The sequence below is a fragment of the Amphibalanus amphitrite genome, unplaced genomic scaffold, assembly GCF_019059575.1.
Source record: "Amphibalanus amphitrite isolate SeventyFive unplaced genomic scaffold, NRLGWU_Aamphi_draft 000053F_arrow, whole genome shotgun sequence".
Taxonomy (NCBI): Eukaryota; Metazoa; Arthropoda; class Thecostraca; order Balanomorpha; family Balanidae; genus Amphibalanus; species Amphibalanus amphitrite.
Window position 1 is genome coordinate 757,700 of NW_024881549.1, and position 19,306 is coordinate 777,005.

Genomic DNA, 19,306 nt, shown 5'->3' on the forward strand with positions numbered 1-19,306 from the left:
CATTCTAGGCCCTACCGGGTTCGGCGTCAGTAATCGTTAGGTGCAAAGCGCCCAACCCAAATGGGGAGGCCCATTGGGAAATCACAGCTCCGACGCATTCCCATCCATATTTTATGGGAGTACTTCCCGTCAGTATTAGATGATCAACTAACTACCACTCTACGTTCCTTTCCATTTCACACTTTGTCTTCTCCGCCCGAGCCCTGGTGAGCCCGCTGATCGAGGGATTAGGCCTGATTTGTTACAAATGTATTAAAATAGGCGATGGACGTGCGGCGAGCGCCCGTCGGGTTACTGGCTCTCGCCGCACAGACCGGGTTAGGGGCAGAGTCGGCGACAGAAGCGACGCAACAGTTGCACACGGCGGGCGGCCCGCGCGCCGGCCGGCCGCCGCCCACGTCTGAGTACCGGCGGGCGGCTGTTGACGCCAAACCCGCCCAACATTCACCTCCCACAGACACACAGACACAGACCGGCCGGCACCGGACCAGGCGCGGCGCCGGCGGACCCACACACTCCGAGCGACGGCCGGCCGGCCTCTCCGTAACAACCAATAAATAATCTAATTTCACTACGACGATGGCCAGCGGTAGCAGCTGCAGCGGCCGACTGGCCCGGCACCTGACGTCGCGCGCAGACACGTACACAATTACAACGGTCCGGCTGGGGCGGCGGACGATATGGCAGCGATGAGGGGGGGGGGGGGCAGATCTGGGCACTGGCGGCCGGCTGGGCGGCGGCGCGGCGGTGACCGGTTCCTCCGACTGAGATCACGGCACGGGCCTCCGCGCGCCGCCGCCGCTCGCGAGCCGGCGCAGTCGTAACGGGCTACATCCAACAGAATACAACAATCTCAGCACAACACAGACACAAGCGACAACGTCAAAGATCGTATCAAAACTGCGCGCATCTCTCATCAGTTAATGAGTATTACAAAGTAACTAAACGTTGTCAACTACATAAACATACGAGGTACCTCTTCTTCTCGCTCGCGGCGTGTCGAGTTCCGACGGCCGGGCGGCGCCGGGCCCGTCGGGTCGGGTCGGGTCGGGTGGGGCGACTCGGTCTGCGCCCAGCACCTGTACTGCTGGCAGTGCGGCCCGCCCGCCCGGCACTCCGCGCACGGAGCACCGGTAATAAATGCAGACGGGACGGGCGGGCGCGGACAGGGCCGGCGCCGGCCCCGCCCAGTAGTGGCTGCCGGTGGCGGGCGGCGCGGCGCGGCTGACTAGGGGACGCTGCCGGGCCGGCGCGGCGGCCGGCCTGTCTAGCCGGGCGTGCTGCCGACGGGTCGGTAGCGGCGCGGCCCGGACTCGGAGGCGGCCGCCGCCCGCAGCTGCAGGTAGTTGTCGTCGCCGATGGGCGCCATCCGGCTGCCGTAGCGGATGCCGCGCGCCCGGCTCCGGTCGTGGTCGTGGTGCTCCTGCTGCAGAGAGTTCACCGCCGAGATGATGCTGGCCACCGTGTTGTAGCCCACCACCGTGTCCTTGGGCTCGAAGCTGGGGTCGCCCGCGTACGCCGGATGGTAGCTGAACGACTCTGCGGGGTGGAGACGGACGAACAAGACCGTTAGACACGGACCGGTCAAAAACACACACTGGACCCCCTATAAACACTGGTAGAGAAAAGACATAGGTATGTACTAAATGCCCCCAGAACCTGAATACGGCAGCGCAAAATTCCACAACCCGTAAGACACAACACAGGACAAAAACGACAACAACGGCTCAATACGCCACTCGGCATTACGTGATCAGTACATGTCTTGGCCCTGTCAACAGCATATTCGGTCACGCTGCGTCTCTGTGCGGATAAAGTGCCCTGCTAGTATGCAGCACTTCTCAGCCGCCCAGGCGGGCGCTCTTCACCTTGGAGCCGCCGGAGCTGCTCGAGGTGCGCCGAGAACAGGGCGTAGAGCCGCTCCATCTCGCGGTCGCTGTCGGTCGCCAGCTTAATGTCGGCGTGCAGCTTGTCGGCGGTGACGGGCGCGCAGCCGATGGCCGTCTGCGTGGGCGAGCGGCAGCACGTCCAGCCGGCCGCCTCGCGGAACAGACCCGGGTGGTACTGCTCCGTCTTGTCCAGGTTGTGCGACACTACCTTGGACAGGATGTCCACCCACTCCTTCTGCTCCACGCAGTTGTTAGCCTGAGGACAGGCGGGCAGGAGGGGTCGTCAGGTGGGACCTCAATGCTGAGCAGAGGTACGGTGAATTACGTCCAACAGTGCGAGACGTCCACTACGTCCGAGCACTGGTCGAGGTGTATTGACAAAATTACACATGACTACAAACAAAACCCACCTGCATGTAGAGATCCCGGTCGGGCTGTACGATCCTGAACATATTGCGCTTCTTGAAGACGGCCTCGTCGACCGGCTCCACGCCCCGGATATTGTCCACGGGGATCTCGTGTCGCGGCCGTTCCCCTGTGGCACGGGCAGCCCGCCGTCAGCCGCAGTGCCGGCACACACACACACGGGGGTTCTTCACTACCAGGCGACCTACAAACCCCACCCGGTGACGATGGTATGCGCTAGGAGACGACTAGAAACTGACATCTTAGTGAATCACACATATCAACAAGCATTATTTATTAACGAACATAGTAAAAAAGGACCTCGTTTCATGTATATGCCAATTGTTGATAGGGAAAGCTATCAGTAAAAACGGTGGATGAAATACAGATCACATTTTCACGTTAAACGCACGGTATTGCTGGGGGACCTGGCTGGTGCAGTAGTTCAACGTCCTCCACCGCGCCGGTCACTGCAACTGCAGTACAATACACGTTCACAGAATCACAGCTCACAATCGGTTAACAATTAGTGCTCCGTACCTTTGCTGACTGAGTAGGAGAGGCCTCGCGTGGTCAGACAGAAGTGACGCCGCACAAAGCTTGGTCGGAAGATGTTCAGGGAGATCCTCCGGCTCATGGCCCGCTTCACCAGCTGGCTGTGAACCGCGGAAAGACAGGGTCAGAGCAGAGCAAAATATTACAAAAAGGGCGTCAATGTGTCAGAGCTAACACTATATCACTGGTGCCATTCATCAGGTATGGATAAGCTTTGTCGTTAGAGCATACAACAGAAGAAATCACTTAACGTCGTCAACCGTGCAGTAAACCACCCAATGAGTGCGGCATGTCAGTCACGACAAAACGTTGGCAGTGTATTGGGGTGGGAGTAGGAGACGACATCGCAATTCAGCATGCCCGCCTTTCTTACCCGTATCCAGAGAGCAGCTGGACAATACGGAGCGGTGTTAGCGGACGGTCCCTCAATATTCATATTCACCAGACAACGGCACAAACTCAATCTCAACGGCGGAAGTATTCCAACCCATAAAACTGCGATGCCATAAGAAACATCAACAACGCAACGCAACAAGAAACAGGACGGTCATACTATCGAGGCGGTCGTCTGACTAAGCTGACTTTCAGTTCAATGAGGTGGCACCAAAGCCAAAATTGTAATTCAGCCCTTATAATTACGTCACCAACGCCCAGTCGAGTCTCAACTGTGCGGTACCGGACTACCGGAGCCCCTCGGTACGTACCCCTCCTTGAGGATGATGGGCGAGTCCAGAGCCTGGTGGGGCGCAGACTCGGTCGAGATCACATCCAGAAACTGCGGCAGACGCCATCAGCCCACCGTCACACGCCAGGGAAACAATGACACTGTACTGACATACATCAGCCAAACACAAATTTGAGCCTCAGAGGTGGATCAAAGTAGCTTGAAGTTACCGACGCCGGACCAAATTGTAATGCGCCTGCAAAAAAATTCTCAATGCAGCCGACTTTTGTTAACTGAGTTATCTAAACCTATTTTGATCATGAAAACTCAATCAATTAGTAAAGTTTTCGATTCAATATTGTCTGAGATCTAAGAGCGATCGCAGCCATCAACAAAAATATGTCACTTCCAGCCCAGGCGCACCAGCCAGTGATACTGACCAGTCTCAACTTCTGCAGATAGCTGTCGGTGAAGAAGTCCTTGTTGATTGCCATCATGTACTCCTCCTTGCAGGAGACGACGCTGCTCCGGGAGCCCACGCAGCTGCCTAGGCTGTTGATCGTCTTGGAGATGAGCTTCAGCGTGCGGCTCGTCTGAGGATCCTAACCGCGGCGCCGAAGGGGAAGCGTCAGACGCGGGCACAACGGCACGCGAGACAGTATGAGACGGCGGGATACAGGGGCGAAATCAAGTACGCAGTGACGGGTCGGATGCAGCAAGGCGTTCACAAAGGCCACACATTGAGGACCAATCGTCAACGTCAGACCAGTCAGTCAATTTCCAGTCAGACCAGCCCCTTCCTTTCGTAACAAGGCCTGTAATAGCGAGGCCGGCACCATATTATCGACGTAACGTCCCTTTAGGCTTACAAAAGTAGATCCTAGGCATTTGATATTTATTCTATTTCCCCGTCGCAATCCGCATCCCCCGGTCCTCAGAGTCCACCCATCTTACCAGCTGCTCCTGTGTCAGATCAAACAGCTTGGGGTTGAGCAGCGCCGGCGCGAAGAAGCGCAGGAAGACGAACCCGGACAGCACGCAGTACTGCACCTCCTGGTTGTCTGTGGAGGAAACGGGACAGGGTCACAAATGGCTGAGGCGTCTCGCTCGAGACGACGGTAGGTACTGGAATGCTAGCTAGCAATCAAACCACCCAGGCCGACTCGAGTTCATAAGAATTCCACGAACAAAATTATCAACAGCGGATCACCGTTCCGTATGTTATTTAGCTGCAAAAGAAAACGTCACCAAATAGCTTGATCCACAACACCCACAAACAGTTTGCCTTTTCTGAACTCAAATCTAACCAATAGCCAACTACACCATAACGGCTCCCTGGAGCCCGAACGACTCCAACTCTCAGCTCAACTCCTCCACCACCTCACTCTACATTTCAGTCTCCACTCACCTGGGAAGAAGACCCTGGCCTGGCGTTTGAGCGCCGCGAACACCCGGCACATGGTGGAGGGACACTGGTAGGCCGACTTGCTGATGGCCGCGAACGTCTCCTGGATGTAGCCCTTCAGGTTGGCGAAGTTGGTCTCCAGCCGCTCACCGTCGCCCAGTTTGCCGGGGTCCACCTGGGGCGGCGAGGAGGCCAGCAGTCAGCGGTGGGGGACGATACACAGCACGGGCGACTTGTGACAGAACAGAGTCGGTAGGCGGGGCGCAGAGTAGGCACCGACTAATGGTCATATTCCGACAGACATGCTCCGATAAAAACCAGGGAATTCGGTAAAAAAAGCCCAATGACCAGCGATCTGTGTGTATTTGTATCTCGCACGGCCGGCGATCCTCGCAGATGCGCTCCACCACTGGCCGCAGTATGTGTATCTGAGTGTATGTACATGTATCTGTCATATTATCTCACCTCGCAGGACCGACGCTCCTCTCCTGATAGATACGCACCACGACCGACCGCAGTGTGTGTATCCGTATGTATCTCTGTGTGTATATCTGTGATATCATCTCACCTCGCAGGGCCATCGCTCCTGGTAGATGCACTCCACCACCGGCCGCAGTCTGTATCTGAGTGTACCTGCATCTGTATCTGTCATATCTCACCTCGCAGGGCCGTCGCTCCTGGTAGATCCGCTCCACCACTGGCCGCGGTATCTGTATCTGTATGTATCTGTGTGTATCTGTATCTGAGTGTATCTGTATCTGGCGTATCTCACCTCGCAGGGCCGTCGCTCCTGGTAGATACGTTCCGCCCCCGGCCGCAGTGTATGCATCTGTGTGTATCTGTATCTGCCATATTTCCTCACCTCGCAGGGCCGTCGCTCCTGGTAGATCCGCTCCACCACCGGCCGTGGTATCTGTATCTGTACCTGTATCTGTGTGCATCTGTATCTGGCGTATCTCACCTCGCAGGGCCGTCGCTCCTGGTAGATCCGCTCCACCACCGGCCGCAGTACGGTGTGCAGGTAGTGGAGGCCGGCGAGCTTCATCAGCTCGTCCATACACTTGGAGACCAGCGTGTTCCCCCGGAATATTGTGTTCGGGTCCCTGCGGCGGCACACGGATAAACGTTCTAACATAGGGTACGCTCGTGAAATGTTGGACAACTCCGAACGGCAATAGGTGCGGCACAATAACCAACGTACTGACCAGCAACTAACAAATAATTAGGACGTTTAGTTCATGAATGAAATTTACTTTGCCGTGGGGTCACTTCTCACTCATTCAAACTTTTTGAGAAAGTGCACAAAATATCAAGAAAGAATGATTGATAATCATAGGACGTTGGCCACCAAAATATAACATGATTCAAAACGTCAGAAATCCGGACACTGATCTGTCTCAGCTATCAGACTACGAAAGCCGGGGAAGACGCGCCCCACCGCCCCACGCAGCCCAATGACTCACGTCTCCAGTGCGATCTCGCGCTCCGAGAGTGACTCGATGAAGGGCACGATCTTGCCGTGGTGCAGGAAGAGTCGCACCAGCGGCTCGGCGGCCTCCTGCTTGTTGGAGACTACCTGGCCCAGAATGTAGGCGGCGCTGCACGTCACCGGCTGTCGACGGAGGGCGGACGGAGGGTCAGAGGGCTGCCGACGGAGGGTCAGAGGGCTGCCGACGGAGGGCGGACGGAGGGTCAGAGGGCTGCCGACGGAGGGCGGACGGAGGGTCAGAGGGCTGCCGACGGAGGGCGGACGGAGGGTCAGAGGGCTGCCGACGGAGGGCGGACGGAGGGTCAGAGGGCTGCCGACGGAGGGTCAGAGGGCTGTCGACGGAGGGCGGACAGAGGGCTGCCGACGGAGGGCGGGCGGAGGGTCAGAGGGCTGCCGACGGAGGGTTAGAGGGCTGCCGACGGAGGGCGGACGGAGGGTCAGAGGGTTGCCGACGGAGGGCGGGCGGAGGGTCAGAGGGCTGTCGACGGAGGGCGGACGGAGGGTCAGAGGGCTGTCGACGGAGGGCGGGCGGAGGGTCAGAGGGCTGTCCGAAGGAGGACGGGCGGAGGGTCAGAGGGCTGCCGACAGAGGGCGGGCGGAGGGTCAGAGGGCTGCCGACGGAGGGTCAGAGGGCTGCCGACGGAGGGCGGACGGAGGGTCAGAGGGCTGCCGACGGAGGGCGGGCGGAGGGTCAGAGGGCTGCCGACGGAGGGTCAGAGGGCTGCCGACGGAGGGCGGGCGGAGGGTCAGAGGGCAGTGCCGACGGAGGGCGGGCGGAGGGTCAGAGGGCTGTCGACGGAGGGCGGACGGAGGGTCAGAGGGCTGTCGACGGAGGGCGGGCGGAGGGTCAGAGGGCTGTCCGAAGGAGGACGGGCGGAGGGTCAGAGGGCTGCCGACAGAGGGCGGGCGGAGGGTCAGAGGGCTGCCGACGGAGGGTCAGAGGGCTGCCGACGGAGGGCGGGCGGAGGGTCAGAGGGCAGTGCCGACGGAGGGCGGGCGGAGGGTCAGAGGGCTGTCGACGGAGGGCGGACGGAGGGTCAGAGGGCTGTCCGAAGGAGGACGGGCGGAGGGTCAGAGGGCTGCCGACAGAGGGCGGGCGGAGGGTCAGAGGGCTGCCGACGGAGGGTCAGAGGGCTGCCGACGGAGGGCGGACGGAGGGTCAGAGGGCTGCCGACGGAGGGCGGGCGGAGGGTCAGAGTAGAACAGCGCGGCGGGACGGGCCAAGTCGCAGGAGGTCGAGAGGGCGGTCCATGGGAGGTGGAGAGACGAGCTCAGGTGATCAGAAAACAGCAGATGGGTCTGTTTCTAGTGATTTCAGCTGGTGGTTCGGCAACAAGCATTGATAGAAGCGTTCGTAAAACTAGGGTGTGAAGACTATTTTTAAACCGTCCGATTGTGATTGGTCTTTTAGGTTAGACATTTACAGGCAAGTTGCCTACTCACCTTCACCATGGGGCTCTGGAGCACCAGGCCCAGCAGCTGGTCGTAGTGCTTGCTGCTTATCACCTCGTCAGAGGTGTAGTTGAGTTTCAGTCGCAACGAGCCAAGGTCGTGTGCGATCACACGGTTGTTCTCGCGCGGCTGGAGGAAGTACCTGGCGGGCGGAGGGACGGACTGTCAGAAGGCGCGGAACAAGGCACAGTCCGGTCAGAAAAACCAGCGGCAGTCCACGGACAGTACGGTTATGGACACGGACAGCAGGTCTCACAGCCGCGGTAGGTCACGGGAAAACAGGAGGTTCACAAACTATCCACAGCAATTGCAAGCCCAGACTAGGACACTAAAGTAACAAGTAAAACAAACACCACTGCTATGGAAACAGACAGCACCACACAAACCACCAAACGTCGCAGGCACGCCGACGGGCCACTCACCAGGTGTCGTGACTGAGGTTGAGTTTGAGGCCGGCCTCGCCGGTCAGCGGAACGCGCACCTCCCCCAGGAAGATGTTACCGAAGATACCCGGCGAGTCGTGCCACACCGTGACTCGCAGCTGCAGCGCCGCCAGCGAGTCGGCAGTGATCTCGCCGGGCCGCTGTGGGATCTGGAAACCGGGCGACGGGACGGACGTCAGCTGGACAGTCGGCCGGGAACGACAGAGAGGGAGGCGAGTGGTGAGGGCGATGTCGCACCAAGTAGCGCGCCTTATGAACAATACAGCAATGTTCTCTTGTGTGTTAACCAAAGTTGTACAACATACTCATAACTCTTGTACCTTGTTTAAGCGATACTGACTCTTACACTAATTACTGCGATAATATGACACCATATGCAACTGGTACCTCAAAGTGGAAGGTCTCGTTGAAGGTGGGAGACGTCGTCTTGCTTTTCCTCTTAGTGCGCTTCGACTCCAGCTTTTCATTTTCGCACCACAGCGAGACATTGACGTGCGGGTCGCAGGCGCCGTTGTTCTTGGTGAGGCCGTTACACTCGATCACTCTAGAACAGATTACAGAAGCCGTCACACGGAATTCAGAAACATGGATGCGAGCATGAACAAGCGTATGACGAAATACGAAGAACGATTGGTTTAGCACGTCAAACCAACAAAGCAAAAAAAAAAAACTCGGCGTCCTGTGACGCGCCGAGCTCCGGCGGTGATCAGCGCCCCATCCACTTCCCACTCACCGGACGCTGAGCCGGGTGAGCGTGGGCGCGTCCTCCGACTTTTGGATGGGCTCGAGCCGCACCTCCAGGTGCACCTCGCCCTGCACCTCCGAGTCGCAGTCCACCGGCAGGATGTCGAACCAGTGGTCCTTGCCCTGGTACTTGCGCAGGTCCTCCTTCTTGATGGACACCTTGCCCAGCACCTGGACGGCGACACCAGGTATATTATCAGTTGGTGGACAACAAAACCGAATAAACTCGCTATGAACAACAAACAACTAAATCAGTGCATACAAGCCTACTGTGTCACATCAATGAAACACATTTCACTAAAAAAGAACTTCTACAGAATAATTACAGAGGTAAAAGCAAAAGTACCATACCTTGTCCTGCTTGCCACTGCGCTCGCGGTCGTATATGTAGAAGGATAGCCATCTGAATTTTCTTGGTATATCAAAATTATACTCATCACCGAAGAATGGGCTGTGAAACGGGAAAATCGGTTAGAGGAACGTCATACGACCTAAGCAGCGCACGGCCTCGGTCAGTTAAAGGGACTATCCCACCTTCTAAAATGTTGTTAAAACCAGTTAAATTGTGCCCGACTTTATAGATTGGATGATCAGGAACACGGTTCTGGCATTTATTTTTCATTAAACATCTTGGGCTTCCCATATTCCAAACACAAACTTTCAAATATGTGACGTCACAGCCCAAAATTACCTCCTTCTCCAGGCCACATTACTGTCATAAAGATGATTCTTTTTACTCTGTAGGCACCACAACAAAGTTCAGACCAAGTTTTAAGCGATTTTTGAACGAACAAACCCATTTAAATCAGAATGACTAAAGGAGGTGACGTCACACTAACGGTCGCTCCATGTTGAAGATAGGGCCTTGTACAAGGCCCATTTTCAAATGAAGGGAACGAATTTCTTCAACACCAAGAGGCCGCGGGGGTTGCAACCTAGATAGATAGTGGTTTCTGAACCTCGCCGCAAACTTGGCTATCTCAACTCAAACCCCATGTTAAAGGTGGGATAGTCCCTTTAAAGGGACCCTCCCACCTTCAAAAAAGTTTATGAATTGGCATGAATATGATGTCGCTCGGTTCAGAAAGAGCGAAAACGAATATCTACCAAATTTCACCGAAAAATATTCACCGGTTTTCAAGATATTAGACTTTTACTTTTGTTTATGTTTTGGGATCTCCGCTGTTCCTAGCGACTTTATTTGGAAGCAATAGTTTGGCAGCTCAAAGTGCGGCACTTGTTGCGCGCAAAGCAGCATATACCACCGCGTGCTATAAAACGATTTAGTCAAACATTTAAAAATCGTTAGATATCTGCGCTGACGTCACACATTCAGAGGGGTATTCCTATGCATTAGCCCCTCTGAATCAAAATGCTGCAATTTTGAAATTCAATATTTCCGATTTAAGGCATTTCTCGATGTTGTGAGTGCCGAAACCGGTAATTGTGAGCCAGGGACCCCATTTTGGCTATCTCAACTCAAATCTAATGTTAAGGTGGGAGGGTCCCTTTAAGTATGTCTCCAGGGCCATATAATAGTCAGTATGACGCTGCTCATTAGCTGAGTACAGTTTAGGAGGGCATCACCATCGAGACTGACTCTGTGGTGAGGTTGACAAGGAGGAGATGGCATCTCGTTTGTCCATGTGGAAACGCTCAAAGAACACCAATCGGCGAGACCACGTCGGATAGCTAGAGCGGAGATGTTAACTTTCCCTACAGTTCATTGATTCGGTCTAGCCATTTGCTCACGACAATACTATAAAAACACCCGAGTCTCGTCCCCACTCCCGAGTGTCTGGTCCACGGGTGACTCACAGAAACAGGTCCAATGCATTTACAGGTATTTCATTAATTCTTTCATATTCATTTTTTATTCATTCATTCATTCATAACCCATCATATTCATTCCTTATACAATCGAAGATAACTGTTCTATTAAGAACTCTCGAGGCACCGGGAAACGCCAAACGGTACCAATCGTACGCGCACAATGAGAGTGCAACGTCCGAGACAGATTCATCGAATCATTGTCAACAGTGTGACTGAGAGGTCAGCGCAATGTAATTCATCGGCATCGCTTCGTCTCTTGCCACTAACCGCGCCTTTTCATCCGTCCATTTTAGTACGAGGTAGATGTCGTACAGTTTCCCCTCTTTGTAGTTCTTTTAAGTTTCTCCTCTTTGCTTTGCCCACTTACTCTTATTCTGAGTTCGACATACCCTAACACCCCCCCCCCCCCCAAAACCAGTTAGAGCATTTTCAATGAGAGTGATAATTATGCTTCTGAGGGCATGGGCACCACAAAAAGACAGGTTACCAACAGCTTTTTTGGCAAAAACTTTTGAGTTATGTTCAATGCCTGGTGCCCACTGCACAGTGCTCTGGAAACTTATGCAGGGAGCTAAGACCTACAGGAAGTGCATCTCAGACATTTCGTAAAGGGCAGATGAATTCAGGCAAGTCATATGGCTTCACCATTATGAGTCAATTGAGGAAATGTGGGCATTTTTATCTTTAATTGATTGTCTAATGCCACAAAATTATAATTTGGCAGTTACTTTTCAAAACTGCACCCCTACTTAGAGTTTTTTAGCCTAACTAAAACAGTCACTGGTACACCCAGGACATTAATAATTAGATTCCTCCCAGTTGTGTCTCAAAGCTGCACACACACACACTCATTTTTCCTTGAAGCTCTAGCTCAATTAGGGGTAAAATGGCGAGGGTCATGCACCCATCAGCCAGGATGGATATAAAAAACGGATATGCATGGTGACTGCTGAGGCATCAAATACTTTGCAAATTGAATAGATTTAAGTTGAAATGGGCAATGTCTGAAAACACTAGTCTAGTTAGTGCATCTAGCAGTTCCTGGTAGCTTCTAGTACTGCTAATCCACGTAGGGTAAGAGTAAGAGTCCACCCTCAGTCCCACAAAACTTTCTTACATATTCATATGAATCAAGTGATGCTTCTACAGATCAGTCCATAAATTACACAATTTAGACAATGCTTGCCAAACAGCATTTACAAGTAGGTATCACTGCATATGCTAAGTAGATAGCTTGTGCACTTAGACCATCAACCCAAACATAAATAAGAGTTTACTAGGAATGTCACTGAGCTCAGTACTAACTTAAATTAATTGACAACAACAAAGCAGTATAGACAGTTAGAACCCATCTTCATAAAAAATAGGTCTGTCTCGATCAATCATTAAAAACTTCACTAATCCCAAGTTACATTGCTAAAGATGCATTTCATTCCCATTCACAAATGCAGTAATGAGCCATAATAAATGAGCTGAAAAGTCCCCAACAGCTAGGAAGCAATTGAAGTTGGATATGCTACAGATGTGCTACGACTTACTTTAGAGTCTTCTCCACTGTGTTAGTCCTGTGCACTTCCTCTTGGTCAAGATTCACAGTGCAAAACACATCTCTGCCACCAACAGATCCATGGCCACGAGATGGCAGATTTTTAGCCTCTCCTGAAATAAATGAAAATGGTGTTAAAAATATGAGTGCAAAACACTGAACAACATAATGCACACGTAGTGTAGGATTTTATACTATCATACAGTCAAATACTCCTGTCGGATTCCAGGTCAATTTCATGGAAATTACAAAACATTCTGTAGTGAGACTTAAGGCAACAGACACAGCTGAACTAACATAAAATCACTTTCAAGTTTCACATGCAAAAGCTGATCACCTCTTAATTCATGAAACATTTATCTATCAGAATAAAACAAACACAATGTATTTTGCATTGCAATTTCAATTTGTAAAATAATCGGTAACTTTATTTACAAATGATACAGGCTTGAGGAACACTTAAAGTTAAATTACATCCATTCAGATTGACACATGTCCATTCATTTACTTCATTTAAAACCACTGAATAAAAAATGATTAATTTCAAAATGTTTAATGGAGGTATTTTGCAAATTACAATTGAAATTCCACATGTTTCATTCATAAAAGTTGAATGGAATGAATGGGAATTGCCAATGAGATGTCTGGGGTCTAATCAAATATGCTAATATTATCTCCCTAATCACATGATATTTTAGGTCTTAAGGTATTAGCATGATGAAAATATGCGCATTAACACAGACAAATAAAAAATATTTACACATTCATTCACTGGCGGATCCAGACTTGCGTTTTGGGGGGGGCCAACTCGTGCAAGGAGCCAAACCTAGGGTACCCCCAAATCCTGTTTTCTCATCGGATTTAGGCCACTTATTTTTCGTCACAGCCCTGAAACGATATTTTTTTTTAAACTAAAAAAAAAAAAAATAGAGAGAGAAATGGTAGCCCACTCAACCCGTGCCTTAATATTACTTTGAAAACACTTCAAATTGCTTTTGTCGACCACCGCTCCGGGTCGGTGCTTGGCGCAGCCTTCGCGGGCTGGGAGGTGTCGGTTGAACCTCTCTGCCGTTCGGCCCCTGATCAAGCTAGAGCTCGCGGAAAAAACGAGTGTGTTGCCTGTGAGTGACGAGAGGAAGCCGATGATACCCGATTTTAAGGTCCTTGGTCATTGGTTGACCTACTTCGGGAACTACTTCGTAAATGTTCAAATGGTTGCTAAATGCTAAATTCAAAATCAGCTAAACGAAACTATCCTAGAAACATGTTAAACTCGGAAAAGTGCACCGAGGTCATCAAAGGTCAATGACCTGACTTGACCCTAAGGTGACATTGACACCTACCACAATGGTTAGGACCAACATCATTTCACATGTTTGAGCGTTTTAAACCACGAAAAGACTGTAAACGAGCGGATAATGTGAGCCGACATACGCGGAATCGCGATTCCGGCCAAACATGGCCTCAAACATGGCCAAACATATGGTGCGTTCGGAGAGGCACATTCCACGTGGAATCCGTGGAATACTCCATGCGCGCGGAACATTCCCGGAGATTGGTCGTTCAGAGAGATACGCCTCCGAACGCGGCACGGGGAATATTCCAGGGGACGGTGAATATTCCATGCTCTCCGAACGCACGGATAGTCTCGAGAAATAGGCCACAGGTCAAAGGTCACTTGGGTCAGGGTCATGAAATTTTCAGACTTTGTCAACATGAGGGTGCTAAAGTTTCGTCGCGATCGGATTCATGATAACTCACACGATAACTTCACGCGTCGATCGAGAGGTAGAGTATGCAATAAGAACTTCTTGGGTGAAGACGAGACCAACACTCAAGCTCACATATTTTTAATGATACGGTAGTTTCTACCTACTACGCTACTTTCTCACATTCATATTTCTTAAGTGTTTTTGGGGGCCAAAATACATGTTGCCCCCTTTCAGGCTTGGGGGCATGACCCCGTGGCCACCCTGGATCCGCTAGGCCGAAACTAACTAGGCCGTTTTCAAACGGTCTGATATTTCAGGTCATGGTTTGCAAACGGCCGGTGTTTTCAGGCTGTTTCATATGCCCTGACTGGGCCAGGCCGTTTGCAAACGGACAATTTTCATACGGCCTGTAACATATATTCATATTTCACCATCTGTCGCAGCATCAAATGCTGATGTGGTGCACTCAAAAGCCGGAATTGGTCCTTGGATGCCGTAAGGACCCTTTTAAGAAATAAGTGACCCGACTGACCCCTTAGAGATTGGCCTGAGCTCTGACCGAAATAAGTCTTTTACCGTTTCACGGGAAGGGACAAAAAGGTCCCTGATATGCTTCTTGTACAATTACCAAACAAAACAAGCTTTTCAACGCCAACTCAGTGAGTGTTCCTAAAAAAATTATTGCGCATATTCCGTGAATGAAAAATTGCCGGGTCATGTCAGGTCAGGCTCCCAGAGCAAGTTTGATAACTTGACAGTTCAATCGATATGTATGCAATAAGACCTTCTCGGGTGACGACAAGACATGACGACACTTTATGAAGGAAGCTAGTAAACCCGGTAGTTTCTCCATAGGCGCGGGAACCGGGGCAGTGGGGACAGCTTGCCCACCCCCCCAAACTATGGGGCCGTGGGGGCGGTGCCCCCACAACTTTCAGACGGAATACCCCATTTTTTGCAAATGTTTTCTTTTTTTGTTGAAAAAAGCCAAGGGATGAAAAATAAGTGGCCCAAAACCGGTGAGAAAACTAGATTCGGGGGGACCCTAGGTTGATCTCTGTTATGGTGTGCCCCCCCAGTCTGAAAGTAGTTCCCGCACCCCTGAGTTTCTCTACGCTATTGAATCACGCCGGTGATTCTAACTTTTAGGTATCTACTACGCAACCTTCTCACATTAATTTTTCTTCAAGCGTTTTGGGAGGCCAAAGACTTTCAGGCTTTTGGGGGGCCATGGCCCCGGTGGCCCCCTCCCTGAATCCACCAGTGGGGGGCGGTGCCACCACAACTTCCAGACGGAATACCGCCCTTTTTGCAAATGTTTTCTTTTTTGTTGAAAAAGCCAAGAGATGAAAAATAAGTGGCCTAAAACCGGTGAGAAACTAGATTTGGGGGGACCCTAGGTTTATCTCTATTATGGTGTGCCCCCCCCCCCCAGTCTGAAAGTAGTTCCCGCACCCCTGACTTTCTCTACGCTATTGAATCACGCTGCTGATTCTAGTAGGTATCTACTACGCAACCATCTCACATTAATTTTTCTTCAAGCGTTTTGGGGGGGGCCAAAAGATATGTTGGCCCCCCCTTTCAGGCTTTTGGGGGGGGCCATGGCCCCGGTGGCCCCCCCCTGGATCCGCCAGTGCATTCATTCATAAAATCACACCAAAATGCGGCAAAATACGGCGCACACCTACTTTGCTTCCGCCCATTTTCGCCATGCACGTTTGAGAACCAAGTTAGCCACACAGTAAAAGTTAGATTCGTAGAATACATATTCTCTACAGATGTATCTACTTACCGATATTAATCTTAATGCGTTCCTCAACGCGAACCCTGGCATTGGACGCCATGTTTGGCCATCGCTGCTCACACTACTGCATGCTGCTGACATCTGGCGGAAGAACCCGCACTTGATTTACACACGAAATACTACGTACGGTTTAGGTTGCTCTTCATTTAGTTTCCGGAAAAGTGGTAAGCAATAAAAAGCGTTTTGTAAAAGTAACTTTACATAAATGACAATATTTGCCAAAATGATTATACAATTATGCCGTTTTCAAAAGAACACTTGGTCAAATAGATGGAACTTTGATGACATATTTCACTTGCCCTCGGATCTTGCGCTCCTGATCGTTTATTGATATTTCACATGGAAGATTTAATTCACTGACTGACTTACGGAAGTGTTTGGTTTTCATAAGCTCTATGCACCAACAAAGCACCGCCTCTCCCATTGCTTTCTGTGAAGTGTAACTATTATTCTGGCTAAAACGGAAGAAATACCCGTTTCTGAACATATCCAGCCTCGTGCACGAGTATCCACTGCCCATTTGAGACCGGAACGCGCCCGGAATCGACGCTGAAGTGACCTGCTGCGCTTGCCTGCAGCACTATATATGGCCTTGGCCTGCAGCAAGTTTCCGTCGCCAGGACAGCAACCCACTTCAAACACACCATTACATACACCATAGCCATATCAAAATCCATTGTTTTATTTGTTATCCTCGGCCGAGTGCCCGTTTGTAACCACAAATCAACAAAGGTGCATTTCTCACGAGAACATCGAGCCTTTTGATTTTGGTACCACATGGTCCCGCTCCAGTGAAGTCGCAGACTCACATCATACAATTTATTGAAACGTGAAAACTCTAGCCCGCCTACGCACGAGTCCGGACGAGATAACATGGCAGTGAGGTCGGAAGTGGGGGTCGGTCGAGTCGCGTCGATCGTCGATTGTGTTTCGCTTTCGGTGAGAAGTAGGTTCACCAGGATAAACCTCGAGAACGACATTCATGCTGCCAGTTTGCGTGATGTTTCAATGACTGGATCGTCACGGTTGTTGACACGCGACAATGTTTATAAACAATGTCGAGGCTGGCGTAATACTTCAAATCATAACATCATGAGCGCGCCCCGAAAGCACTGGAACATGTCGGATCAGTGACTAGATAGGAGACAAATATAAAGCTTGTGTCGTCTTTTCCTCGGTGTTGAGCCGTCCGCCTGCAGCCCGGTGTGCCATCAGAGCTCAGCCGGCGCCCAGTGTAGGTACCGGGCGGGCCGTCAGCGGGAGCGGCGCGGCGGCGGCTCGGGCGGGCCCAGCTGCGGCAGGAAGCGGCGCCCCTGCAGGCCCACCAGCTCGGTGAGGCGCATCTGCTCCGGGCGCGCCACGGCCATGGCCGCCGCCGGCGAGCCGCGGCGCGGGCCGCTCCGCGCCGAGCCCGGACGCTGGGCGTCCACCAGCTCGGCGGCGGCGCGCTCCCAGACCGACGAGCCGGCGGTCGGCCGGCGCACCGCGATGTCCACGATGGTCGGCGAGAGGCACGGCCGCGGCGAGGCGGTCACGGACGCCTGCTCCGCCGGCTGCGGCGGCGCCACGGGGCGCGCCACCGGCCGGCTGCGGCCCAGGAACTCGCGGGTCTCCTCGATAGCGCGGTCGATGAGCGTCTTCAGTTCGGTGATGCGCGTGTTGAAGGCTGGCGGGTGGCCGGGCGGCGGCGGGCTCAGCACCGGCAGCAGACGGGCACCGCCGGCGGTGGGCGCAGCCTGGTCCGAGCCCGGCCGGAGGGCAGGCGCCGTCAGCCGCGGACTGACCGCCGGGGACGCGGCCCGCGGCGGAGACACGGCGGCACGCGGCGCAGGCGTGAGCGGCCGGCCCGCCGGAGTGGGCAACCGCTGCACGGGAGAGCGCGCTCGTGGCACCGGCGACACACTGCGCGGCGCCGGGGTGGCCGGTCGCGGCGAGGCAGCCCGCGGCACGGGGGAGACAGTCCGAGGCACGGGGGAGACAGTTCGCTGTGCCGGAAATGCTGCCCGAGGCGCTGGGGAGACAGCTCTCGGTGCTGGGGAGACGACCCGTGGTGCCGGGGATACCGCGCGTTGCGGGGTGACGGCTGCCTGCGGTGTCGAGGGCGCAGTCCCGACAGCTGACGCTACACCGCTACCCACTACCGTAGTCGAGAAGCTGGGTGGCGGATGAGGCGGCTGTGTCGGCATCGCCACCCACTTGACCTTTCCGGTCTGCTTCATTTGCACCTCCTCGACGGTGGCCGCGCCGGGCTCGGCCGCGGTCGGCGCCATCGACAACGAGTTGATGCGCCGCACGGCGTCCTCGGAGGCGCGCCGGATCTTCTCCAGCTTGTCCAGGGAGGTACTGATGAACTGACTGGTGGTGACCGGGTGGCCGCCCTCCGGCGCCGCGGCATCACAGCTCTCTGTGAACAGCACACGATGTGCATCAATACCGGGGTCGGATAAATCATCGTAGAGCAGTGTACGACGCGCAGCACTCTGATTCATGACAAAAGACATGCTTCTCTTATGATTCATAAAGCAAATATTTCCTAAATTGAAAATTTGATAAGCCATGACAGACATCAAGCCATTCGTCCATTCGATTGAAGTTACTAGGAGCTAGGACTAGGACCCTTGCGAGTCACCTGATGCACCCGTCGGCGACTATCTCGTACTCACCTGTGGGCGCGGTGGCTGCTGCTGAGACAGCGGCCGGCTCCTCGCCCGGCTGCTGGCCGGGGCTGTGCTGCGCCTGCAGGCTGGTCACACTCGCCGTCCCCGGGCCCTGTCGGGCCGCTCCGCCGGCCGTCGGCAGACTGGTGACGCTGGTCACGGCGCTCCGCCGCCGCTGCGCCGCCAGTGCCGCCGCCGAGCCGGGCCGCGCCGACAGCGGCTCGTGCAGCCGGTCACAGGTGACCAGCTGTGTGGCCCGCGGGCTGACCTGCTCGCGGCGCCGGCCAGAGAACTCCAGGTTGGTGCGCGGCACCGGGCAGGCGGCCGGCGGCGGGGGCGGCGCCGCCGCGCTCGGCGGCCGCTGCTGCTGCTGACCGCTGCGGGGCCGGCGCGGGTCCGACAGCCGCCGCACGGAGTTCTGAATCACCTGGGTGCGAGAGCGGCGCCGCGCAGCCGCCGCAGCCCTCTTCCCAGGCGGTTTCTGACGCGCCTTCTGAGCGGCCGGCGGCGGCGGCAGCTGCTGCTGCACGACGGGCGCCACGCGGCGGACGGCCGGTGCCGCCTGGGACACGCTCCGCTGGCGCCGGGCCGGGGCGGCGGCGGCGGCGGGCGCGGGGCTGGAGGCGGCGGCCAGGCCGGCGGGGGCCGCCTGGGAGCGGCTGCGGCGCCGCACCTGGGTGGCCGTGGAGGTGGCGGTCGTTCCCGGCA

General features: G+C 54.0%; 2 protein-coding genes across 2 annotated transcripts; both read right to left on the reverse strand.

Annotated features, from left to right (window-relative positions):
* Nucleotides 1–233: 233 nt before the first annotated feature.
* Nucleotides 234–16,022, reverse strand: LOC122377965 (ras GTPase-activating protein 3-like). The gene is made up of 17 exons (XM_043358615.1): nucleotides 15,930–16,022; nucleotides 12,418–12,538; nucleotides 9,398–9,497; nucleotides 9,036–9,217; nucleotides 8,690–8,846; nucleotides 8,282–8,451; nucleotides 7,851–8,001; nucleotides 6,382–6,530; nucleotides 5,880–6,021; nucleotides 4,922–5,093; nucleotides 4,468–4,574; nucleotides 3,954–4,115; nucleotides 3,554–3,624; nucleotides 2,835–2,950; nucleotides 2,300–2,424; nucleotides 1,869–2,145; nucleotides 234–1,539 (listed from the first exon to the last, which is right to left on the reverse strand). The coding sequence occupies exons 1-17, from the start codon at nucleotides 15,979–15,981 to the stop codon at nucleotides 1,268–1,270; spliced, it is 2,526 nt and encodes an 841-aa protein (XP_043214550.1). The 5' UTR covers nucleotides 15,982–16,022; the 3' UTR covers nucleotides 234–1,267.
* A 585-nt stretch (nucleotides 16,023–16,607) lies between these two features.
* Nucleotides 16,608–19,202, reverse strand: LOC122377966 (nascent polypeptide-associated complex subunit alpha, muscle-specific form-like). The gene is made up of 2 exons (XM_043358616.1): nucleotides 18,605–19,202; nucleotides 16,608–18,345 (listed from the first exon to the last, which is right to left on the reverse strand). Exon 2 carries the CDS (start codon nucleotides 18,209–18,211, stop codon nucleotides 17,195–17,197), a length of 1,017 nt encoding a protein of 338 aa, XP_043214551.1. The 5' UTR covers nucleotides 18,212–18,345; nucleotides 18,605–19,202; the 3' UTR covers nucleotides 16,608–17,194.
* Between the last annotated feature and the right edge of the window lie 104 nt (nucleotides 19,203–19,306).